The sequence below is a fragment of the Cryptomeria japonica genome, chromosome 3 (assembly GCF_030272615.1).
Source record: "Cryptomeria japonica chromosome 3, Sugi_1.0, whole genome shotgun sequence".
Lineage (NCBI taxonomy): Eukaryota > Viridiplantae > Streptophyta > Pinopsida > Cupressales > Cupressaceae > Cryptomeria > Cryptomeria japonica.
In genome coordinates, this window is record NC_081407.1 from 685380241 (window position 1) to 685402213 (window position 21973).

Genomic DNA, 21973 nt, shown 5'->3' on the forward strand with positions numbered 1-21973 from the left:
AACATGGGATAAAACCCATGGGAAAGCTTATGGCACAACAAGTGATGATCGAAACACAACCATTTGTCCTAGATTTTGTGGTGATCCCACTTAAGAAGAAGGGCTACGACGCCATCTTAGGGAGAGGGTGGCTGGTCAAAGCAAAGGTGAATCACAATTGGAAGAAGAACACCTTATCCATGGAGAAAGATGGATGGAAGTATGCCATTGACCTCATGAACCAGGCCATCACCGAGGAGCTTGCATCAGACTCTAATTCAGAAGACTCAAATAGATGGGAGTGGGATTCCTACGAAGGCAGAGACAACATGGAACCAAATAACGAAGGAGTGTTTGAACTGGACGATTTCTCAGAGGACGACACACGCTCATTGAATGGACTCTTCCATTGGCAGATGGACAATTATGAGTTGTTCCAGTGTAACATGCTCCATATAGAGGAGCCAGAGGAGAACAGGTCCTCACTAGCACACAAAGAGTACACGGAAGGGGACACACCCGTAAATGAAGCACTTGCACACGTATTCGACATGGTGAAACCCATTCGATATGAGGAACCTTCCGTAAAAGCCACGAACCTCAGTGAAGAAGCTGCGCTTAAGAATATTCTGGTAGGTGATGATTTGAACCCTATATTAAAAGCTGCCACATTAAAAATTTTCATGGAATATAAGGACGTGTTTGCATGGAGCTATAAAGATTTGAAGGGTGTACCACCAAAACTATGTGTACACCGGATTCATTTGGTACTAGGAGCCGTACTTGTACGAAAAAGGCTATACAGGATGAACACGAATTATGCGGCAAGGGTAAATAATGAGATTGAACATATGCTCGAAGCAGGGATCATTTTTAAGGTGCAAACTAGTGAATGGGCATCCCCGATAGTGATATCCCTGAAGAAAGAGGCCAATCAGATCAGAATCTGTGTCGACTTCAGGTGCCTCAATGCAGTCACTATCAAGGACCCGTTCCCTATACCATTCACCGATACCATTCTGGAGGAAGTGGTCGGGCATGAAATATACTCGTTTATGGATGGATTTTCTGGTTATAACTAGATATCCATTGCAGAGGAGGATAAGTTGAAGACAACCTTCATGGTGGAAGATGGAGTCTATGCATATAAAAAAATGTCCTTTGGCCTATGCAATGCGCTAGCAACCTTTCAAAGAATAATCCTCCACGTATTTGACAAAATGTCGGTGGGAAACTCCAAGGCTTTCTTAGACGACTGATCAATTTACAGCACATAGGAAGCACATTTAGCAGCTATCGGGGAATGCATGGAAAGATGCAGGAGGGCGAGACTGGCACTAAATCCCCAAAAGTGCAGATTCATGGTCCCCCAAGGGAAGTTATTGGGATACATCGTATGCAAGGCTGGACTGAAAACCGACCGGACAAGGTTAGGGTGATTGTGGAAATGGAGGCACCAGCGGACATCACTGGAGTGAAGTCCTTTCTCGCACACATCGGGTACTGTATGCGGGAAAAGTGGGCTGATAGAACTCAATATGTGAAAATATGACTAAATGACTTGTCCACACACACACAGAGGACTTCTTGATGCAAGCTATGGAGTAATAACGTATTACTCAGCTTCTCAAGGTGGGTCCCATGGTTCTCTATCTCACAATGTCCCTCAAACCAATGTTTTTGCTCTCAGATCACTGAGCAAAATGGTTTAGGGATGGCAAATGCAAGAACGAGGGATGCTTTGATGGATTTTAGAATGAAAGGTATGCTAAACTATGTATGATTTTAAAATGCAATAAACTAAATGATAAGATGACAAGGTTAGTATGAATACTATCCTAACATGATATATTAGTCTATGATTGAGCTAAATGATAAATAAAGTATTATAAACATGCATATTTAGACTAATTCCTGATTTAAAAGAGAGGCTAAAATGATGAGTATAAAAATGATATATGAGAGCTTGAATGTATTTGAGCATAAGTGTGATACTACAAATTTGAAGGATGATTGTTAAAAATGGAGGAATGAGAGCTCTATTTATAGCAAAAATAGGGCAATGGATGGTCAAGATTGAATGGTTTAATCAAGGGATGAGTTTGAAAGTTGGGGATCCATGTTTGCAATTTGCACCAATGAAATGGTGACAAGTGTCAACATAGGGTTGGGTTGAGAAAAGGGGTTGGAAACATTGAATGCCTGAGAAGACCTCATGGTTATCTAGAGGCTAAGGGTCAAGTCTAAGTTAGGATTACCCACTGGATTAAGAGTTAATCCAAAGATAAACCTTTGTGCAAATGATTAAGAGATAATCATGGTCAAAGCATTAAAGGCCTGATGAGACCCTTGGGTTGGATGAAGGTTGAGTCAAAACAAATGTTTTAACCATGTAGGAGGGTTTGAGTTAACCGTTAATGGTTATTGGAGACTTTGGGGGATTAAGTGGTTGAAAGTTGAAAGCCTTTAATGGTTATGAAAGACTTTGAGGTTTTGAGAAGTGACTTCCCTTTGCTTAGGGATGTGACAAAGTTTAGAGGAGGGGTTAGGTTAATTATAAGCGATTAGAAGATTCTAGAAGGGATTAGAAAGGGGTTTAGGAAGGCAAGTGGGAGATGTAGGATTTTGCAAGTGGATGGAGGGATAATAGGATTTAATTGAAATAAAGAATTTCATTCAATTTGGTTGCAATTTGGGGAAATTAAATAAATTAGATTTATTCAATTTAGGATAACTATTTAATTAAATTTGAATTTAATTAAAAGTGGATAGGGGGAATTTAATTGAATAAAATGATTTATTCATTAAATGGATATAGTGAATTTAATTTAAATAAATTGAGTAATTTACTTAATTAAATAGAGGAATGCGGGTAATTTAATTAAATTGGATTTAATTAAATAGAGAAATGAACATAAAATATTCATTTAGGAATATGGTCATTTTTATACATCTATATTTTGCCCCTCTTTGAAGTGACATGTGTGCACATGTTATTTCAAAGAAAATGACGCCTTATCATGATTTATGATCAAATGCAATTTTTGTGTCGCTTTTTCGATTTGCTAGTCGTGCCCCAGATTTGATTTGATGTGTGATGCCCCCTTGAGAGATGAATCAATATTTTAAAATTTTTTGATTTAATTTGATGAGTTGCATATGAGTTGTATGATCCCGTTGATGTAATTTGTGTGTAAATTGATTCATCTCCTGATAAGTTATGAATGTTATGGTATAGGGGAGACCGCGACCATATTACAGGTCTATTCGGCTAATTTCATTTTCCTCCTATAGAAGGGGAAAAGGGCTTGATTTAGAGTCATTTGTGCTTTGTTGACTTTGGAGAAAGAGAATTTGGTCTGCAGAGAAAATGCCGATTCCTTATCATAGACACCGTTTCGAGCGCGTTTAGAGGTACCGGAGACCTGCAACGCGTGGACCACCAGTAAGTCAACATTTTTGACCCTCTTGTGATTTTTTATTTGGTCATTTTTAGTCGTTTTTTTATTTTCAAAGTTAAGGATTAACGGTTTAGCGCGTCTAGGGCATAGATTAGCGCATACGAAGTTTAGAGTAGCGCATTGAGTCGAATATTAGGGGTCATGTCCGGATAGATAGGATAGCGCATAAAAGAAATAGGTTAGCGCATACGTGTAGAGTAGCGCATGGAAACCGTCGAGTAGCGCGTCAGGTCAACAGGTTAGCGCGTAGGGTAGACCTAGCGCATAGGGGTCGCAGGGGTTCGCATAGGTAAGGGGGTTTAGCGCGTAGTGTTAACCTAGCGCATAGGGTCAAACGGGTAGCGCCTAGGAGGTGTAGATTAGCGCGTAGACTGAGTTTAGCGCATAGAGTAGGCTAGGTGGCGCATGGGGGGAAAAGATTAGCGCATATACTGAGTTTAGCGCATATACTGAGTTTAGCGCATATAGTAGGTTAGGTGGTGCATGGGGGGAAAAGATTAGCGCGTAGAATTAGTCTAGCGAATATGGTAAATTGATTAGCACGTAGGAAAAGCAGCCTAGCGCGTGGGTTTTTTTTAGCGCATTGGGTATCTGTTTTAGCGCATCGGGAAAATTTTTGCGAGATGGGTCGATTTGAAAATTTGTTTTGGTCTGTTTGTCATGATTTTATGTTTTTGTCCAATATGAGTGTTGATATAACCTGTTTTGATTTGCGATTTTCCAAGTTATGTATAGAGATCAATGTGTTGTGTTGATCAAAATATGATTTGTTTGTGTGTTCTGTTTCAAGTTCAATGTGTGAAGCCTGAGTTGTGTTACAAGTCGATATGGGTTGGAAACTTGAGTTGTTTTACAAGCTGATATGGGTGGGAAACTTGTATTACAAGTTTATGTGATTGTGGAGATTTGAGTTGTGTTACAAGTTTTGATATGGTTTTTGAGAACTTGAGTTGTTTTACAAGTTGATATGAAATGATAGGATTCTGAACTTTGATGTAGATGAGCAAATTGTTTCATGTTGTTGATGTGAGTTTGATTTTGATATCTTTGTTTTGATGTGGAAACTGATATTGGATTTGTTTTGCTTGTTGACAAGAGTGATTGGGTGTGGTTCAGTCGCGGGAGAGATTTTCCAGACTGTGGACATTGATACCGCGGTTGTCGCAGGCCGACCTTGACATTATTGAGAGATGTGGATTGACTTCTCTCCTGGATATGCCTCGGTTCACTGTGATCGAGGAAGGCGAAGACCAGAGCTCGGTTCACCATTCATTGGTTCAGAAGCCATCGTTCAACAAAACAACGAATATTGATAAGCAGTCGAGCTTAAGTCAGTTGAGAAAAGGAGTGATTCCAGCATTTGATTGATCGCCATCTTCGGGCAGAGCGGAGCAGACAAGAGGAGAATAGGCAGGGTTACTGATAGCTTTGGCAGAGAGGTGGCATAGTGATACGAACACCTTCCATTTTGCTACGGGAGAGATGACAGTCACACCTGAGGACTGTTACAGGATCCTGCGCATTCCTGTAGTAGGTGCACTACTACCTTACGAGCAGTCAGAGGAGGGTGGCACAGAGGTACTGCGCCGTATTTTTCAGGATGATACCGTCTGCGGGTATGAGATCCCATGGCAGGAGTTTTTGGACCTAGATTATGCACCGCTGCCATCCGTACTAGTAGGGTTTATTGGTGGATTCCTTTGTCCTGATCGTAGGTCAAAGGGATTCTCGGTGGGATGGGGGTTGGTTTTGGAGGAGATGGTCACTCAGGGCCGGAGGTTTGCATGGGCTGACCCATTTATATAGGGGTCTGCATGAGGTAGTATACCTCGGTTACGACAGTTTGTCAGCTGGCGTGACTTTATTACAGGTATGGTGCTGGGAGCACATTCCTGCAGCGAGGCCATTAGCAGACAGAGACAGGCCTGTAGGTGCAGCATATGCCTATGGATACAGGGGTCTAGTTGTCCAGCGTAAGCTGAGAAAACTAGAGCACTGGAGGAGGGTACTTGATGACATTGATACGGTCACCTGGCGACCGTACACAGGATGTGAGGTGTGGGCCGAGGATGGGCTGGAGATGCCCTTTGTTTTCATGACCAGATACCTGATTGGGAGGACCCCATTCGTGATTGAGCGGTTTGTGGTGACCCGAGTTTTGAGGCAGTTCGGGCATCAGTAGGGTATTCCTCAGGGAGCGTGTCTATATGCACAACGGCAACATGATGTGGCTGATTGGGGGCCGACTATTGATAGTGCTGTGGCGGTGGAGGAGTTTGTGGGGTTGGCCGGGCAGATATGGGACTATGCCCCAAAGATTCAGGATGCAGGTATGACAGATGAGTTTGCCTGATTGTTTGCTGCGCGGGCGGTGGCCAGGATATCTGATCCTGAGGAGATGAGGCCATCGTTTGATTCGGATGAGGAGGAGGGGGACGGGGGAGATGATGGAGATGATGGGGATGATGGAGGAGATGGATGAGGGAGAGGAGCTAGAGGGAGGCGGGGAGATAGAGTGAGGAGAGGAGATAGGGGTGTGGAGAGAGCAGTGCGACAGGGGAGGATAGATAGAGGGAGAGGTGGATTGGCTATCGGAGCCGGTGGAGAGGGGAGAGTGGGGGAGGTGCTAGCTGCAGTGGGTGGTACAGAGGAGGCTATGTGACCAGCACAGAGGAGGAGGATAGATGTACTCCCACCTCCAGCACCGAGGACAGGTCGAGTGGGAGGGGTTCCTCCAGCACAGGTACCACTACGGGTTCGGATCCCTGGTCATATGGAGGATGCACAGATCTGGATTCTAAAGGTGACCGTTCAGCAGCTGCAGGCACAAATTTTGACCTATCAGTGGTAGATTTCTCAGTTGACCACTGAGCGAGATACCGAGATAGAGAGGCGGGGACGAGCGGAGGAGGTGGTGTCCAGCATGCAGAAAGCAGCAGCGGGTGGTCCGATGAGAGACACCCTGAGAGAGTTAGTGCTGTGAGAGCCCAGGAGGCAGAGTATTATAGGCGGCACTATGAGGCGGCAGTACCCAGGGACCGGCGAGTACAGAGTTTTGCACAGTCGAGATCCAGCCGATCTCGAGCTACTAGGTCACGGTCTGAGAGCCGAGGTGTTACGGGGCCACTGAGACAGGACCCTCCTGGAGATCCAGGGGCGGGTGCATCTGGAGCGAGACCATCTCCGTCAGGGGATAGTCATACTTGAGAGACATGGTCTCTGTTGTATTTTTGAGCATTGTATTCTTTGTACTGGACACAGTGTTTTGACACATTTTGTACATTTGGATCATTTTTGAGATATATATATATATATATATATATATATATATATATATATATATTCGGCACCATTTGCTTTGATCATGTGATGTGTTTATATGGATGTATGTTATGTGGGTTATTTCGTTACTTTAAGATGATGCAATGCTTAAATATATGATGTAATGTATGATGCAGGATGTATGCTTTTATATGCTGTGAGATGTATTTTAAAAATGAGATGTATGTTTTGATATGCTGCTAAATGTATTCTGAATTACAAACATGTTAAATGATATGCAACTAATTGTAAAATGATATGTAACTATGTGAAATGATATGCAAACACGTTAAATGATATGCAACTAATTGTTTTTGGAGCATCCTCATTTTGCATTTGCCATCCGATATAGCCATTTGTTTGCTTTCTTTGTAGATATCATCATTGAGCATTGATTTGTTTAGGATATGTTGAAAATTTATACAAGCATAATGGTATAATTGAACCATGATGACCTGAGAAAAATTTACATGATATTTGATTTTGCAAGACATCACAAGCGTCAAGGTATAATTGAACCAGGACGACCTGAGTGCGCATTGCGTAAACAGATAAGATTTAGATCATTTGTATGCGTGAAGTGGAATCAGGCCTTCAGTGATATTCGATGTATCACGTCTCGAGGCATGTATTCACACAGTACAAGTGATCGCCTCCCAGACAGAAGACTAAGAAAATATTGGAAGTTCCCCTTGACCTCTAGTTGTGAAGCATTTAGTGAGACAAGGAAGAGAATCCAAAAATTCAAAAAGTTCAAAATGCAAAACTAGTCAAGATTTTATGCTATAGTGCAACATTCAGTACTTCAGAAAATCATCCATCCTTGGTATTTTTGTGATTTGTTTTGTTTGGTTTGGCGATGAAGCGTAGTTTTTGGTTGTTGGATGCCATGTTTTTGAGTTTTGCAAGTAGTATTGATGTCTTGAATGTTTGCAATATTGAGACGATTGGAATGCCCCTAGCTGAGTGTGTCTCTTGATGTGAATATGTACAGTGATTTCCAAGCCATGGTGGATTTGTGGTAAGAGGATATATATAGACAAATCAGGGTAGTGACTATGCTAAGTATGTCCTGAATGGATATTTGCTAAGTGTCGGGCGATGGCCGATAGTGTTTGTATGGATAAAATGGTATGGATATAAATGGAGGAGCCATTCTTTCACAAGAGCACCTGTTTACCGGGTTTTCACTATTTGTTTTTATTCTACTTTGTTTTTGCTTTTTCTAGATTTTTTTGATTTTTTTTTGCTTATTTTGGCTTTTTCCGTGCACTAGGCCACTTAAGTGTAGTACCTTTTCAGATGAATGCTGTTAGTTGGTTCGTCGAGCACATCGCCTTCTGAATTTGTTAGCTGATAGGCACCTGAGCCATAAACTGATATGATGACATAGGGACCCAACCAGTTAGGTTCAAATTTCCCTTTCTTTTCTCGATCTTGCTGATTTCTTGGATTTTCTTTGAGGACTAGGTCACCAACCTTGAAGTTGCGGGGAATGACTTTATGATTGTAGCTTCTGCACATGCGTTGCTGATATGCTTTGAGATGAGTATAAGCATGTTGGCGTCTTTCATCTAATAGTTCAAGTTCTTGCAGTCGGTTAACTCGATACTCTTCGTCTGGGACTAAACCTTTCAAAGAGACTCTGAGAGATGGGATTTCGACCTCTAGGGGTAAAATAGCTTCTGATCCATATACCAATGAGTATGGTGTTGCTCCTGTAGGTGTGCAGATGCTGGTCCTGTATGCCCAAAGTGCTGGATTGAGTTGTACGTGCCAATCTTTTCCTGCATCATTCACTGTTTTCTTTAGGATTTTCAAGATTGTTTTGTTAGATGCTTCCGCTTGACCATTTCCCTGCGGGTAGTATGGTGTAGAGAACCTATGTTGGATTTTGAATTTTTCACATAGTTCTCGGACATCTTGATTTTTGAAAGGTCGTCCATTATCCGTGATGATTGAACTTGGAATACCATATCTGCAGATTAGATAATTTAGGATAAAAGAGGCAATTTGTTTCCCTGTCACTATGGTCATGGGAACTGCTTCTATCCATTTGGTAAAGTATTCGGTTGCTGTTATAATGAACTTGTGTCCATTTGAAGATGACGGATGAATTTTGCCAACTAAATCTAGTCCCCACTGACAAAAGGGCCAGGATGTTGTAAATGACTGTAGTTCTTGTGCTGGTGCATGTATGAGATTACCATGAATCTGACATTTAGGACATTTCTTGGCAAAATGATATGAGTCTTTCTCCATTGTAGGCCAGTAATATCCCATCCGTAGAAGCTTTTTAGCAAGAGTAGTGCCACTTGAATGTGTGCCACAAATACTTTCGTGAAGTTCGTGTAAAGTAGAATCGGAATCATTGCGATCAAGGTAACGAAGAAGAGTACCATCTAGACCTCGACGATATAAAGTGTCAGCGGTAAGGGTGTAATGGGCAGCTTGTTGGATAAAGTTACGTTTTTGGTTACGGGATTGGTCAATAGGTAAGATATTGTGCTTGAGGTAGTCATATATTGGTCCATATAACGTTGAATTTGAACCAGTCAAGGCATAGATAACCTGGGATTCAGAGTTGTCATAGGCGGGGGAGAACAGTTGCTCTACTAGGAACTCGTAACGACTCTGTTGCTCTAGAATTTGTAGTAGTGAAGCGATAGTAGCCATTGCATCGGCTGCTTTGTTGTTCAATCTTGGTATTTGCTCGAAGGTGATGTGTACAAAATACTGTTTGAAGTCGTCCACCATTCGCTTGTAGGGTAGTAGCTTGTCATCCTTTGTCTGATAGTTGTTGTTGATTTGATGGACAACTAGTTGTGAGTCTCCATAGACTTTTAACTCTCTGATTTTCCATTCTACGGCCATTTTGATGCTTATGACCAGTGCCTCATATTCAGCCACATTATTGGTGCAGGGAAACATAAGCCTATATGATCTTGGTATAGTGTGTCCTTCAGGAGTGATGAACAAAATGCCAGCATCTGAATCGTGTTGTGTATAGGATCCGTCAAAGTATAGGGTCCATTGTTTAGTAGAAAGAGAAATAACGTCCCTGTCTGGAAATGCAATCTCCATGGTGTGTTTGTCGGGGAGTGGTGCTTCAGCCAACTGATCTGCAATTGCTTGTCCCTTGATGGCTCGTCTTTCTGTGTATTGGATGTCAAATTCACTGAGAATCATGACTCATTTAGCCAATCGGCCTATAAGAGCTGTCTTACTGAGTAGATATTTGAGAGGATCAATTTTTGCTACTAGCTTAATGGTATGTGCTAGCATATAATGTCGGAACTTCTGAGATGCAAAGACCACTGTGAGGCAAGCCTTTTCAATGAATGTATAGTTGATTTCATAGCCATTCAATGTCCTACTGATATAATATATGGCGCGTTCCTTCCCTTGTTGATCTTCTTGTGCCAATAGTGCCCCCAGCGATATATCTGTTGTTGAGATATATAAGATAAGAGGCTTTCCTACGGCTGGTGGTACCAGAACTGGTGGATTCATCAGGTACTGTTTGATTTGGTAAAAAGATTCTGCACACTTAGCCTCCCATTTGAATGGTACATTTTTGTGTAGTAAATGGTTAAATGGGAGACTTTTATCTGCTAGCTGAGCGATGAATCGCCTGATTGATTGAAGTCATCCTTGTAGAGATCTGAGTTGACTGATATTCTTTGGTGGTGGCATGTCCATAATGGCTTGTACCTTTGCTGGATCTACTTCAATACCTTTAGCTGAGACAATGTAGCCTAGTAACTTGCCTGATGTAACCCCGAAGACACACTTCTTAGGGTTGAGTCTGACTTGGAATTTATCCAATCGGTCAAAGATCTTGGTTAGGATGCTGAGATGTTCAGTTCTGGTGAAGGATTTAACTAATAAATCATCCACATAGTCTTCCATAAATGTGTGCATCATGTCATGGAAGATTGTTGTCATTGCTCTTTGATAAGTGGCCCCTGCATTCTTCAAGCCAAAAGGCATAACATTCCAGCAATACGTTCCCCAAGGACAGGTGAACGCTGTTTTATCTTGATCTTCAGGAGCTATTTTGATTTGATTATAGCTTGAGAAACCGTCCATTAGTGAGAGCATTGCATGACCTACTGTAAGATCTACAATTATGTCGATACTGGGTAGAGGAAAGTCGTCTTTTGGACAAGCTTTGTTGACGTCTCTGAAGTCAGTGCAGATTCTAATACTACCATCTGGTTTTGATACTGGAACGATGTTGGAAATCCATTCTGCATAGTCAATGGGTCGGATGAATCCGACATCTAATAGTTTCTTTAGTTCAGTTTTGACCATGAGTGCTACCTGTGGATTCATCTTTCGTAGCTTTTGCTTGACTGGCTTAACTCCTGTAGAAATGGACAAGTGATGCATGATTAAGTGTGGATCTACTCCGTGCATATTAGCATATGACCAAGAAAAGTTAATTTGTTGTCCTTTAAAGAAGATGATGAATGCCGATCTTTCTTCTTCTGTCAGAGATTCTGCAAGGTGTATGTTTCTGGCTGCTTCTATGGTACCAATGTTGATTGATTGAGTGGGCTCAATCAAAATGGGTGATCGCTCATGAAAGTGCTCAGGAAGAGTGTCAAGTCTCCCATCGTTAGGTGCCTTAAAAAGGTTTTCACTCTCAGATGCGTCCTTTATTTTTACTTTTTTGTGATCTAGAGCTGCCATTGACTGGTTTTCAGCATCAAATCCTTTATTTAGTTCATTTTTACGACTGAGAGACTTGGCACTCCCTAATTGACAGACATCGTTATTTTGTTCACTGGTAGAGCCTGTTTCTGGATTTACGGTACATAGTTAATGGATAATGGATTCATCATCTGGGAAAATTGGTATATCATGTGTTTCAGGTTCATCCCAGTCGATGAGGTCAGGAAAGACAAGTGGTAAGGAATCGTTAGGTGGATCAAGTTCGGCTACTGTGAGTGTTAGGACAGAGTTGTCATTGTGATGGGCCTTGGTTTTGAAGAAGTTCAGGATTTCATCGAGGTCTTTGATGGTATTATCTTCCACATAGACTTGTTCATAATGTTCTTGTTCGCTTTCCTTGGTGTCATAGATATTTTGTGGTCCAAATTCAAGAGGTCTATCTTCTGCGTTATGTTCTTCTTGAGAAAGGGATATAGAATCAATATCATCAGGGATATCTATAGTAGTATTGGAGCAGGTTCCCCATTCATATTCATTGGAATCTGTCTCATAGGCATCATCCCAGATTCTATCGGTGCTGCAAACAGGTATGTTGTATGGTGAAAACAAATCTTTGATAATGGAGACCATTTTGATGGTTTTTGTTGATTCTGTATTAGATCCGTCTTCTACTTTCTGGATTTGTTCATAGACTGTGCTTCCTTGGGGAGGAATAATGGTATTTGGAGATGACATGATTTGTTTCTGCGACATTGGTGTTTGAATATGAGCTACCGCTGCAAATAGGGCCTTCTTATGACTTAGAAGCTTTCCCTGATGCAACTTCTGATCTTGACGTTCCCGTGCCTTGCGGATTGTTTCTGCTGATTCAAAGAGTGCTTTCTACCAGGATTCTTCTTTGTACTTCTTCACCTTCCATTGAGCTTTTGTAGCTGTGTGTGGCGGCCTTTTCAATAGGAACGTGAGTTTAGAACCCAATCCTGCTTTGTTTCTACTAGGTTGTGAAGGAAGATCTATAGGTTCAGTGACTCCTTCTTTGTGTTTCCCAATAGGTCCTTTACTGCCATATCCCATTTGCTTCATGATTAAATAGCCTTTTCCATACAGGTGTGTTGGTAGAACAATGTCCAGAGCGGCTGCTCTATGATCTTCTTCCTCATCTTTGTATAACCAGCTAAGAACGTCCTTGTCTTCCGATTCATGTGCGAGAGTACCCAATTGGATGAAGGTACCATCAAATTTAGTGATGGGCTAAGTGGCCAGATGCGTTGATGTAGTAGGCAAACCATGTGATCTAGGTGATGTTGGCAATTTAGCCAAACATAGCGGTTCCAAAGAGTATTCTCCCATGCCTTGGTCTTTGATTTGCATTTTCTGTTTGAAGTCTTCCCATAAGGAGTTTGATTTTGCTGTTGGTGGATCTGATGTTGAAGATTGCTGCTTTTCTCTATTATGAGGAACCAAACTGTCTTGGGCTGCCCCCATTGCGTTGCAATGTTGAAATGGATTGTGATCAGCAGATATGTATATTTCTTGTCCATCATAAGGAAACTTGACACACTGGTGATACATAGAAGGTACTGCTTGCATTTCATGTATCCAGGGTCGTCCTAACAAGATATTGTAGGTTAGATCTATGTCTAAGACTTGACATATAGTATCCTTTTGTACTGGTCCTACTTGAATAGGTAATATCACTGTTCCTTTAGAGGACCTTTCCTCATCATCATATGCTTTTATGGTAATCTTCTTGCAGGGATCAATAGATTCTTCTGAGAAGCCTAATGCATGGATAAGCTTTAAAGTACATATATTAAGTCCGGCTCCTCCATCTATTAAGACTCTTTTTACTCGGTGTTTGCAAACAATGACTTCAATATGGAGAGGAGTATTATGCTAATGACTCAAGGAAGTATTGTCATGCTTTGAGAAGGTGAGGTTATGAGGTCCTGTCATATGGGCGACCATGGCTTGAAATCTGTCTGTATCCAGATTTTGGGGTACATTTGTTTCCAATAGCGCTTGCTCCAATATGTCTTTGTGCCTTGGTGATAGTTTCAATAATTCCAGGATAGATATCTGAGCTGGAGTCTTGCGTAGTTGGCTAACCAAATCATATTGGATTTTTGGTGTGGTAGTTGTAGGTGCGGTATGTCCCTTCAAGACATATTTCTGAGTTCAGGTTGTTACATTGACAGATTCATGATCATGCCGATCTCGAATGGTGATGACATTGACTTGATGATCTTCAGCTGATATGTGGTTGATGGTGTTATTGTAGATGTGATTAATACGAGCTCCGCGTGTATCATCTGAAGTTGATGATCCATCTTTGTTGTAATTTGGGAGAGGATTTTTGAAGGCACCGTGATCACCATTTGTTTTGAGACCATCCACCGTTAAGTCACCTCAATCAATCATGTCCTGTACTATGTGTTTCAATCTCATGCACTCGTTTGTTCTATGACCCTTGTTGCGATGGAAATCACAATAGTGGGAATCATTCCACCAAGGTGGTTTGATTGGGGGTTCATAGTTGCTGATTGGAGGCAAAGAAAGAATCTTGTTTGCCAAAAGTTCTCTGAATGCGGATTCTAATGATTGTCCTAGTGGTACGCTTTTGGAAATTGTTCGTGTTGTTGCATGAATTGTTGTTAGGTCCTAGATTCATGTTTTTGTTTTGAGTATCGTTGGTGTTGTTTGTGATGAGTTGTCCGTGATCGGTGTTTGGTGCATATGTGTTAGCACTGGGAGTAGCATTTTTAGGATTTTTCGTATTTTGAGGATTTCTGGATAATGCAAGCATTGGTTGCTTAGATTTGGGATCATATGATTCATTGTTGCCTTCGTTTTTTTTTCGAGTCCAAAATCGAGATTTGTCAAGGTTGGTGTTGTTCTGGTTATTGTAGTTTGATGAGTTTGTTCCTTCCTTGTAGAATTTGAGTGTTCCCTTTTTGACACATGCTTCTTCTACTTGAATGCCATTTTCGATTAATTTAGCGAAAGATGGTATGCATTGAAGTTTTAGTCTGTAACTCATTTCACCATTCAAGTTATCGATGAAGATTTCCATTTTCTCCTTTTCGAGAATATCTCGAGGATATCGCGATACCATGCGTCGCCAGCGTTGAAGGAACACCATGAATGTTTCGTTGTTCTTTTGTTTGGTGTTGCAAACATCTAGCATGGTTATGGCATGTTGGATATTGTAGGAATAGTGGGTTATGAATTTGTTAACCAATTCATCAAATGATCTGACAGGTGGCGAAATTTTGGATAACCATTCCATGGTTTGCCCTCCCAAGCTTCTGGGGAATAACCTCATCAAATAGGTGTCATCATGAGCAAATTCAAGGCTTAGTGTGCAAAATTCTCGAACATGATCTCGGGGATCACTTTTTCTATCATATTTATCAAATTTGGGAACGTCTGAGTTTGGAGGAAAAGGCACCATATTCAATCTTCTGTCAAATGGGTAAGGACAGATTTCGTTTAAAGAGTACCGCACTGTCATCCCTTGTTGCATATCCTGTATTTGCCTTTGCAACATTTGCATTTGTTGATTAAGGGCTGCCAAAGGTATATTGTCTTGTCGAGGGAAAAGTTCTTGCCTTGTATTGGTTCTCAGTTGAAAAGGTGTGGTAAATGGTATATTTTGCTCTGGTGTTTCTAGCTCAGATATACGCATTTCTGGTATGCGTTGTTTTGGAATGTGTTGTTCTGGAATATGTTGCTCAGGTATGTGAGTTTCTTCTTCTCTTTGTTGTTCTTGATATGCATATTGTTGAGATCCGGTTTGAAAAATGTTTGCGTCGAAATCTTCAGGAAGTTTAACGCCTTTGCTTGTGAGCATGAGCAGATACTTTTCTTTGTCATTTTCCATGAGCTTTTCGACAAGCTTTTGGAATGAAGGGTTTTCTTGACATTCCCGAAGAAATGCTTCAGTAATTTCCAGTTCTTCTAAGGGTGGAACTTCAAAAGGATTTGATAATCTTTGATTCATACTTGATTCTGCGTGTGTCTCGCTTTGTTTGTCTCTTTGAGAGCGAGTAACAAGCATTTTAGTAGAAACTCTCAGTGATAAAGGGGACAAAAGCCTCGTTGATATGTTGCTCGGGGGTTGGTGGTTCTGGCCGAGATGTGTTATATGTGATGCACTCGTCGGGAAAGAATGCTGGGTTGATCTTTCCTCCGCGGTTTATGGTTTGATTAAAAGCAGGCTTTTGACAGTATGCTCTTGTTTTCAAAGGTTCTTTGTCAAATTCGCTAGATTTGTTTTGGATATAACGTTTGACGTGATGAAGGAATACCCGATGAGATTTGAAGAGTTGACGATTGATGTATAAAAACTTATTTCTCTTGATGAATTTGGAAAAACTAGGTTGTTGTTTCATCAACGTGATGTTACGATAGAGGTTCTTTCTTCTCGGAATAAGGGGATTAGTCATGAATGAGTGATCAATGGTTTCCTTTGATTGGTTTGGATTCAGTTGATTCTTGTTTTTGAAAATTTCAAATCTTACTCTATCAGAATGAAGGCTTTTAGATGCCCCTTCATGACAAAGCGTGTCAAATGATATGGATAAAAGCCTCCTGATCTGGAAACTTGATTTGACAATTTGAAGATTTTAAACAAGTGTTTTCAGATAAAAATCCATAGGATGGTAAAGGATTCTGTTGATACTGATGATGAGATTTCCAGATTATGATAGGAGAGACATCTTCGATTGCGTGATTCGTTTAAGATTCTGACAACGTTCGTTTTGACACAAATTTTACTTGAGAAATAGTTTTAATGGTTTGTTTGCCACTCTGGTTTGATGAAAAATGATGTTGATGAAAAATGCTTCTAAAAATGTGTTTGAAAATTTCAAAATTTCAAAATGATGTTTTTTTGTGTTGGATCGCGCGCTAGAACAGAGTCTACATGCGCTACTGAAATTTCTTGATGCGCTAAAATAATAACCACACGCGCTAGGCTGCCCCCAGACATGCACTAAAGTTTTTGGACTATTAAAATTGTTTTTCCAATTGTTGAAAAATCTATGCGCTATCTTGGGTCTGTGACGTGCTAACTGTTGGATTTTATGCGCTAATGTTTAGTCTCTACGCGCTAAGCTGTTGCTTCCACGCGCTAAACTATTTTTTTGATGCGCTAAAAGATTTTACATTGGTTTTGCTTTAAGATAAAACGCTACTGTTTTGAACCCACGTGCTAACTGGAGGTTTGGATGCACTAACACAAGTACTCTACGCTCTAAGAAGTTGCTCTTATGCATTAAATTGCCCTGAATTTCTTTTGATTTGGTTTCTGTGAATTTTGGATTTTTGTTGCAAATTTTTCAAGCTTGATGGATGATTTTCTGAAGTAATAAATGCAAACACGGCACAAAAGGTACAACCATTTTGCTTAATCTAACAAAAAGTGTATGTTCAGCGAGGATGTGTTCAAATCCCCAATGTTTTAATATGGTTAGATATAAATAATACACTTCAAAAAGACTCTTTAGTCAAGGGTCATAAATAACATCATAGCCCACTAGTCTCGATACTCCGTTAGCTCAAATAGCCGTGTCACCCCTAGAGGGCGCCCGTTTTTTTGCCTTTTGCCAGAAATTAACTCAAAGTGAATCACTTCACAGTTGAGTAGTTATCTTGGGAGATATATGGTGAGTAATCTTGGGGCGGATTCTTCCCCACCCTTGCACTATGATGTTATAAATGTCTGGTTACTGACTCAGTTCAAAGCTTCTATTTCTATGGTTCGTAATCAGGCTTCCCGTTCGGCCATCAGTGATAAACTCCCTCAGGAGGCTTCCCAACCTTTAGAACAAAGGCTTTACGTATCTCGAGGATACTGAGGGAAGGCTAATCACTACGTGCAACCGTTGAAAAGGACTTTCATCACTTTCCACATTTGATTATAGTGGGTTGTAATTCTTGGCATCAAAGCCGTTCCCCACTTAGGTCGTTTCCTTCACACTGGCCATAAACGGCTTTAAGAGTTGATTGCAACTCCTCGGGAAGACAGGCCTGCTAAAGGTTTTATTGCTTGAAGTAAAGAAAGCTGTAAGAGTGGTCTGGATTTTTGATCACCCAGTTAAGGGGATAGCATATTCCTTCCACTTTCGAGACAAACCAATCAAATTGGTTTATTTTATCCTTTCAATTCAGTGATTTGCTAAAATTTATGTGGAGATGTTGCTCCACGAAAACATGGTGTTTATTTTATCCGTGTAAGGCAATGATTGTCTGATCTATGCAAATAAATTTGGTCAGCAAAGTAAATTCGATGTTTTGGTCAACGAAAATGAAAATCGATTAAAAGAAAATGGCCCGCTCCACCTGCAAGAAAATTGTTATAGTCCTGCAAGAAAACTAGAGAAAAAAAAAAATGTTAGATGATTATGGGGGACTTCCACAAGTCTAAAATCTCAGTTCGGTTACAATTTTAAATTTTTGCTCTCTGTCTGTGATGCGCTATAGAAAGGATTGCACGCGCTACAAGAAAACCTAGATGCGCTAAACTTATGTCTCTCTGTGCTACATTGTTTTCTAGATGCGCTACTCTATTTTTTTTTCGCGTTTGAGACTTGCAGGAAAAATATTGATTTGATGCGCTACAAGATGGTTTAGACGCGCTGGATGATTGACAGGAAGTGCTAGCTGGTAAACTTGATGCGCTAGCTGACAGACCCGAAGCGCCAATATATTCTGTAGATGCGCTACTCTGTTTTTCGACCGCGCTGAGACCTACAGGAAAAGTTTAGTGAGGTTATGCGCTAAAGAAAGGTCTTCATGCGCTAGAGTATGGATCCCATGCGCTAAACAGTGAGCAAGATGCACTAGACTGTTAACCAGATGCGCTAGGGAATGTTTCCCACGCGCTGATTCCTGTTTCCCGCGGACCTGCAAAAGTGATTAGTTTCAAAAACCGATTTGATATTTGGAGTCAGGCCCCACGGTGGGCGCCATAAATGTATGCGAGAAAAGTGGGCTGATAGAACTCAATATGTGAAAATATGACTAAATGACTTGTCCACACACACACACAAGACTTCTTGATGCAATCTATGGAGTAATAACGTATTACTCAGCTTCCCAAGGTGGGTCCCATGGTTCTCTATCTCACAATGTCCCTCAAACCAATGTTTTTGCTCTCAGATCACTGAGCAAAATGGTTTAGGGATGGCAAATGCAAGAACGAGGGATGCTTTGATGGATTTTAGTATGAAAGGTATGCTAAACTATGTATGATTTTAAAATGCAATAAACTAAATGATAAGATGACAAGGTTAGTATGAATACTATCCTAACATGATATATTAGTCTATGATTGAGCTAAATGATAAAGAAAGTATTATAAACATGCATATTTAGACTAATTCCTGATTTAAAAGAAAGGCTAAAATGATGAGCATAAAAATGATATATGAGAGCTTGAATGTATTTGAGCATAAGTGTGATACTACAAATTTGAAGGATGATTGTTAAAAATGGAGGAATGAGAGCTCTATTTATAGCAAAAATAGAGAAATGGATGGTCAAGATTGAATGGTTTAATCAAGGGATGAGTTTGAAAGTTGGGGATCCATGTTTGCAATTTGCACCAATGAAATGGTGACAAGTGTCAACATAGGGTTGGGTTGAGAAAAGGGGTTGGAGACATTGAATGCCTGAGAAGACCTCATGGTTATCTAGAGGCTAAGGGTCAAGTCTAAGTTAGGATTGCCCACTGGATTAAGAGTTAATCCAAAGATAAACCTTTGTGCAAATGATTAAGAGATAATCATGGTCAAAGCATTAAAGGCCTGATGAGACCCTTGGGTTGGATGAAGGTTGAGTCAAAACAAATGTTTTAACCATGTAGGAGGGTTTGAGTTAACCATTAATGGTTATTGGAGACTTTGGGGGATTAAGTGGTTGAAAGTTGAAAGCCTTTAATGGTTATCAAAGACTTTGAGGAATTAAATGGTTGAAGGTTGAAAGCCTTTAATGGTTATGAAAGACTTTGAGGTTTTGAGAAGTGACTTCCCTTTGCTTAGGGATGTGACAAAGTTTAGAGGAGGGGTTAGGTTAATTAGAAGCAATTAGAAGATTCTAGAAGGGATTAGAAAGGGGTTTAGGAAGGCAAGTGGGAGATGTAGGATTTTGCAAGTGGATGGAGGGATAATAGGATTTAATTGAAATAAAGAATTTCATTCAATTTGGTTGCAATTTGGGGAAATTAAATAAATTAGATTTATTCAATTTAGGATAACTATTTAATTAAATTTGAATTTAATTAAAAGTGGATAGGGGGAATTTAATTGAATAAAATGATTTATTCATTAAATGGATATAGTGAATTTAATTTAAATAAATTGAGTAATTTACTTAATTAAATAGAGGAATGCGGGTAATTTAATTAAATTGGATTTAATTAAATAGAGAAATGAACATAAAATATTCATTTAAGAATATGGTCATTTTTATACGTCTACAGGTACTATAGGAGATTCATCAAGAACTTCGCTCGAGTGTCGTACCCACTGGACAAACTGACATGGAGAGGAGAACAATATGCGTGGGGAACGACGCAGGAAGAAGCATTCCAAGAACTGAAGACACGGCTGGTGGGTGCACCAATTCTTACGTACTCGAACTAGGATAAGGAGTTCCATGTCAATGTGGACGTGTCCAACTTTGCAATCGAAGCCACATTGGCAGAAAGTTGGGGACCACAGACTGGACCACCCAGTTTACTTTGCGAGTCGATTGCTGTCAAAGGCCGAAAATAACTACAACACCACGAAAAGAGAAGCCCTGGGAATGGTGTATTCGGTCTAGAAATTCTGGCACTATCTTTTGGCAACGCCATTTACATTTTATGTGGACCACCAGGCGTTGATGTACTTGGTCACAAGCTGATCATCAAGGACGGATCAACCGGTGGTTACTCCTCCTACAAGAGGTTACATTCACTATCATTGTCCGACCCGAGAAAAGCCATGTGATCGTTGATCAATTGTCAAGGATTAGGTCTAGCGAGACGACCAAGGGAGTCAATGAAGAATTTATGGATGCTCATCTATTTCGAATTGTTGTCTTTCCTGCTTGGTACACCAGCATGGGGGAGTACCTTTCAACCTCATAGTTTCCTCAGGAGATGTCGCTAGGAGAAAGAAGGAAGCTGGTGCTTCGTAGCAAGACATTTCAATTAACCAATGGCCTCTTGTATAAAATGGGACCTGACCAAGTCCTACGATGTTGTGTTGTAGAAGAAGAGGTTCAAGGCGTCTTGAGAGAAACACACAAAGGGCCGACAAGTGGACATATGGGGCCGGATACAACTGCTAGGAAAGTGTTGTTGGCAGGACTTTGGTGGCCGACACTCTATAACGATGCCCGAGAATGGGTGATTAGTTGTGATACGTGCCAATGGGCTGGAAGGCCACTTAAGAGGGATTTCACGTCGCTCAACCCATCGCACGCACAGGAGCTATTCGAACGATGGAGGCTAGATTTCATTGGACCCCTAAAGCCAAGTAGAGCTCGTCGATGCAGGTACATCGTGGCGACGACATAGTACTTAACAAAGTGGGTCGAGGCACGAGCTCTCCCGGACAACTCAGCAATCAACACGACAAAGTTTATCTATGAACAAATCATAACCCGATATGGAATTTCTATCCAGTTGATGAGTGATCGGGGGGGCCACTTCGTAAACCACATCATCTGACTGCTAACCACAGAGTTAAAAATTTTCCACTTCCTATCAAGCCCCTATTACCCTCGAGCGAACAGGCAAGCCGAGGCAACCAATAAAATAATAGTGTCTGTCATTTATAAGTCGCGTGGGGTCGAAAAAGATGATTGGGAGGAACGAGTACCATCGATATTCTGGGCCTATCGGACAACGTATAAAGTGACCACCACCCAGACCCCTTTTCAGTTGATGTACGAACAAGAAGCCATGGTGCCGGTGGATTTCATGGTGTCGAGTCTTCGGATTGCCATCGAGAATTGACTGGGTGACATGGAAAGCCTAAGGGAGAGGCTGTACGCCTTGAACAAGTTGGATGAACAATGAATGATGGCATAATGGGCCACAAAGGTGGCCCAACAAAGACAAAAGGTTTGGCATGACAAGCATCATAGGCGAACGAGATTTACTTCGGGGCAATTAGTGTTGAAATTCAATGGGCGGAATGAAATCAAACCCGAAAAATTTAAAGTATGATGGCTAGGTCCCTTCAAGGTGCGCGAGGTCAATGCCAACGAAGTAATTAAATTGTGGATGCTTGACGGGAAGGAGGTGCCAGACGCCGTAAACGGGTGGAAACTAAATTTGTATCACGAGAGGCACTCGAAGGACCCCACCAGGTGAGCGAGTTAAATTTAAAAAAAAAAAAAACCAGTAAGGTCGTACGGACAAAAATGAAAAAAAAAATGCATGACCGTACGATTTTTATTTTTAAAAAGCGTACAACCATACAGAAAAGGCCAAAAGAGATCGTACAATTGGAGTAGGAAATCTATATTGCCAAAAC

At 40.9% G+C, this 21973-nt stretch overlaps 1 protein-coding gene across 1 annotated transcript; it reads left to right on the forward strand.

Annotated features, from left to right (window-relative positions):
- Positions 1 to 1282: 1282 nt before the first annotated feature.
- Positions 1283 to 20089, forward strand: LOC131051114 (uncharacterized mitochondrial protein AtMg00860-like). The gene is made up of 2 exons (XM_057985486.2): positions 1283 to 1479; positions 19927 to 20089. The coding sequence occupies exons 1-2, from the start codon at positions 1283 to 1285 to the stop codon at positions 20087 to 20089; spliced, it is 360 nt and encodes a 119-aa protein (XP_057841469.2).
- The last annotated feature ends 1884 nt before the right edge of the window (positions 20090 to 21973 follow it).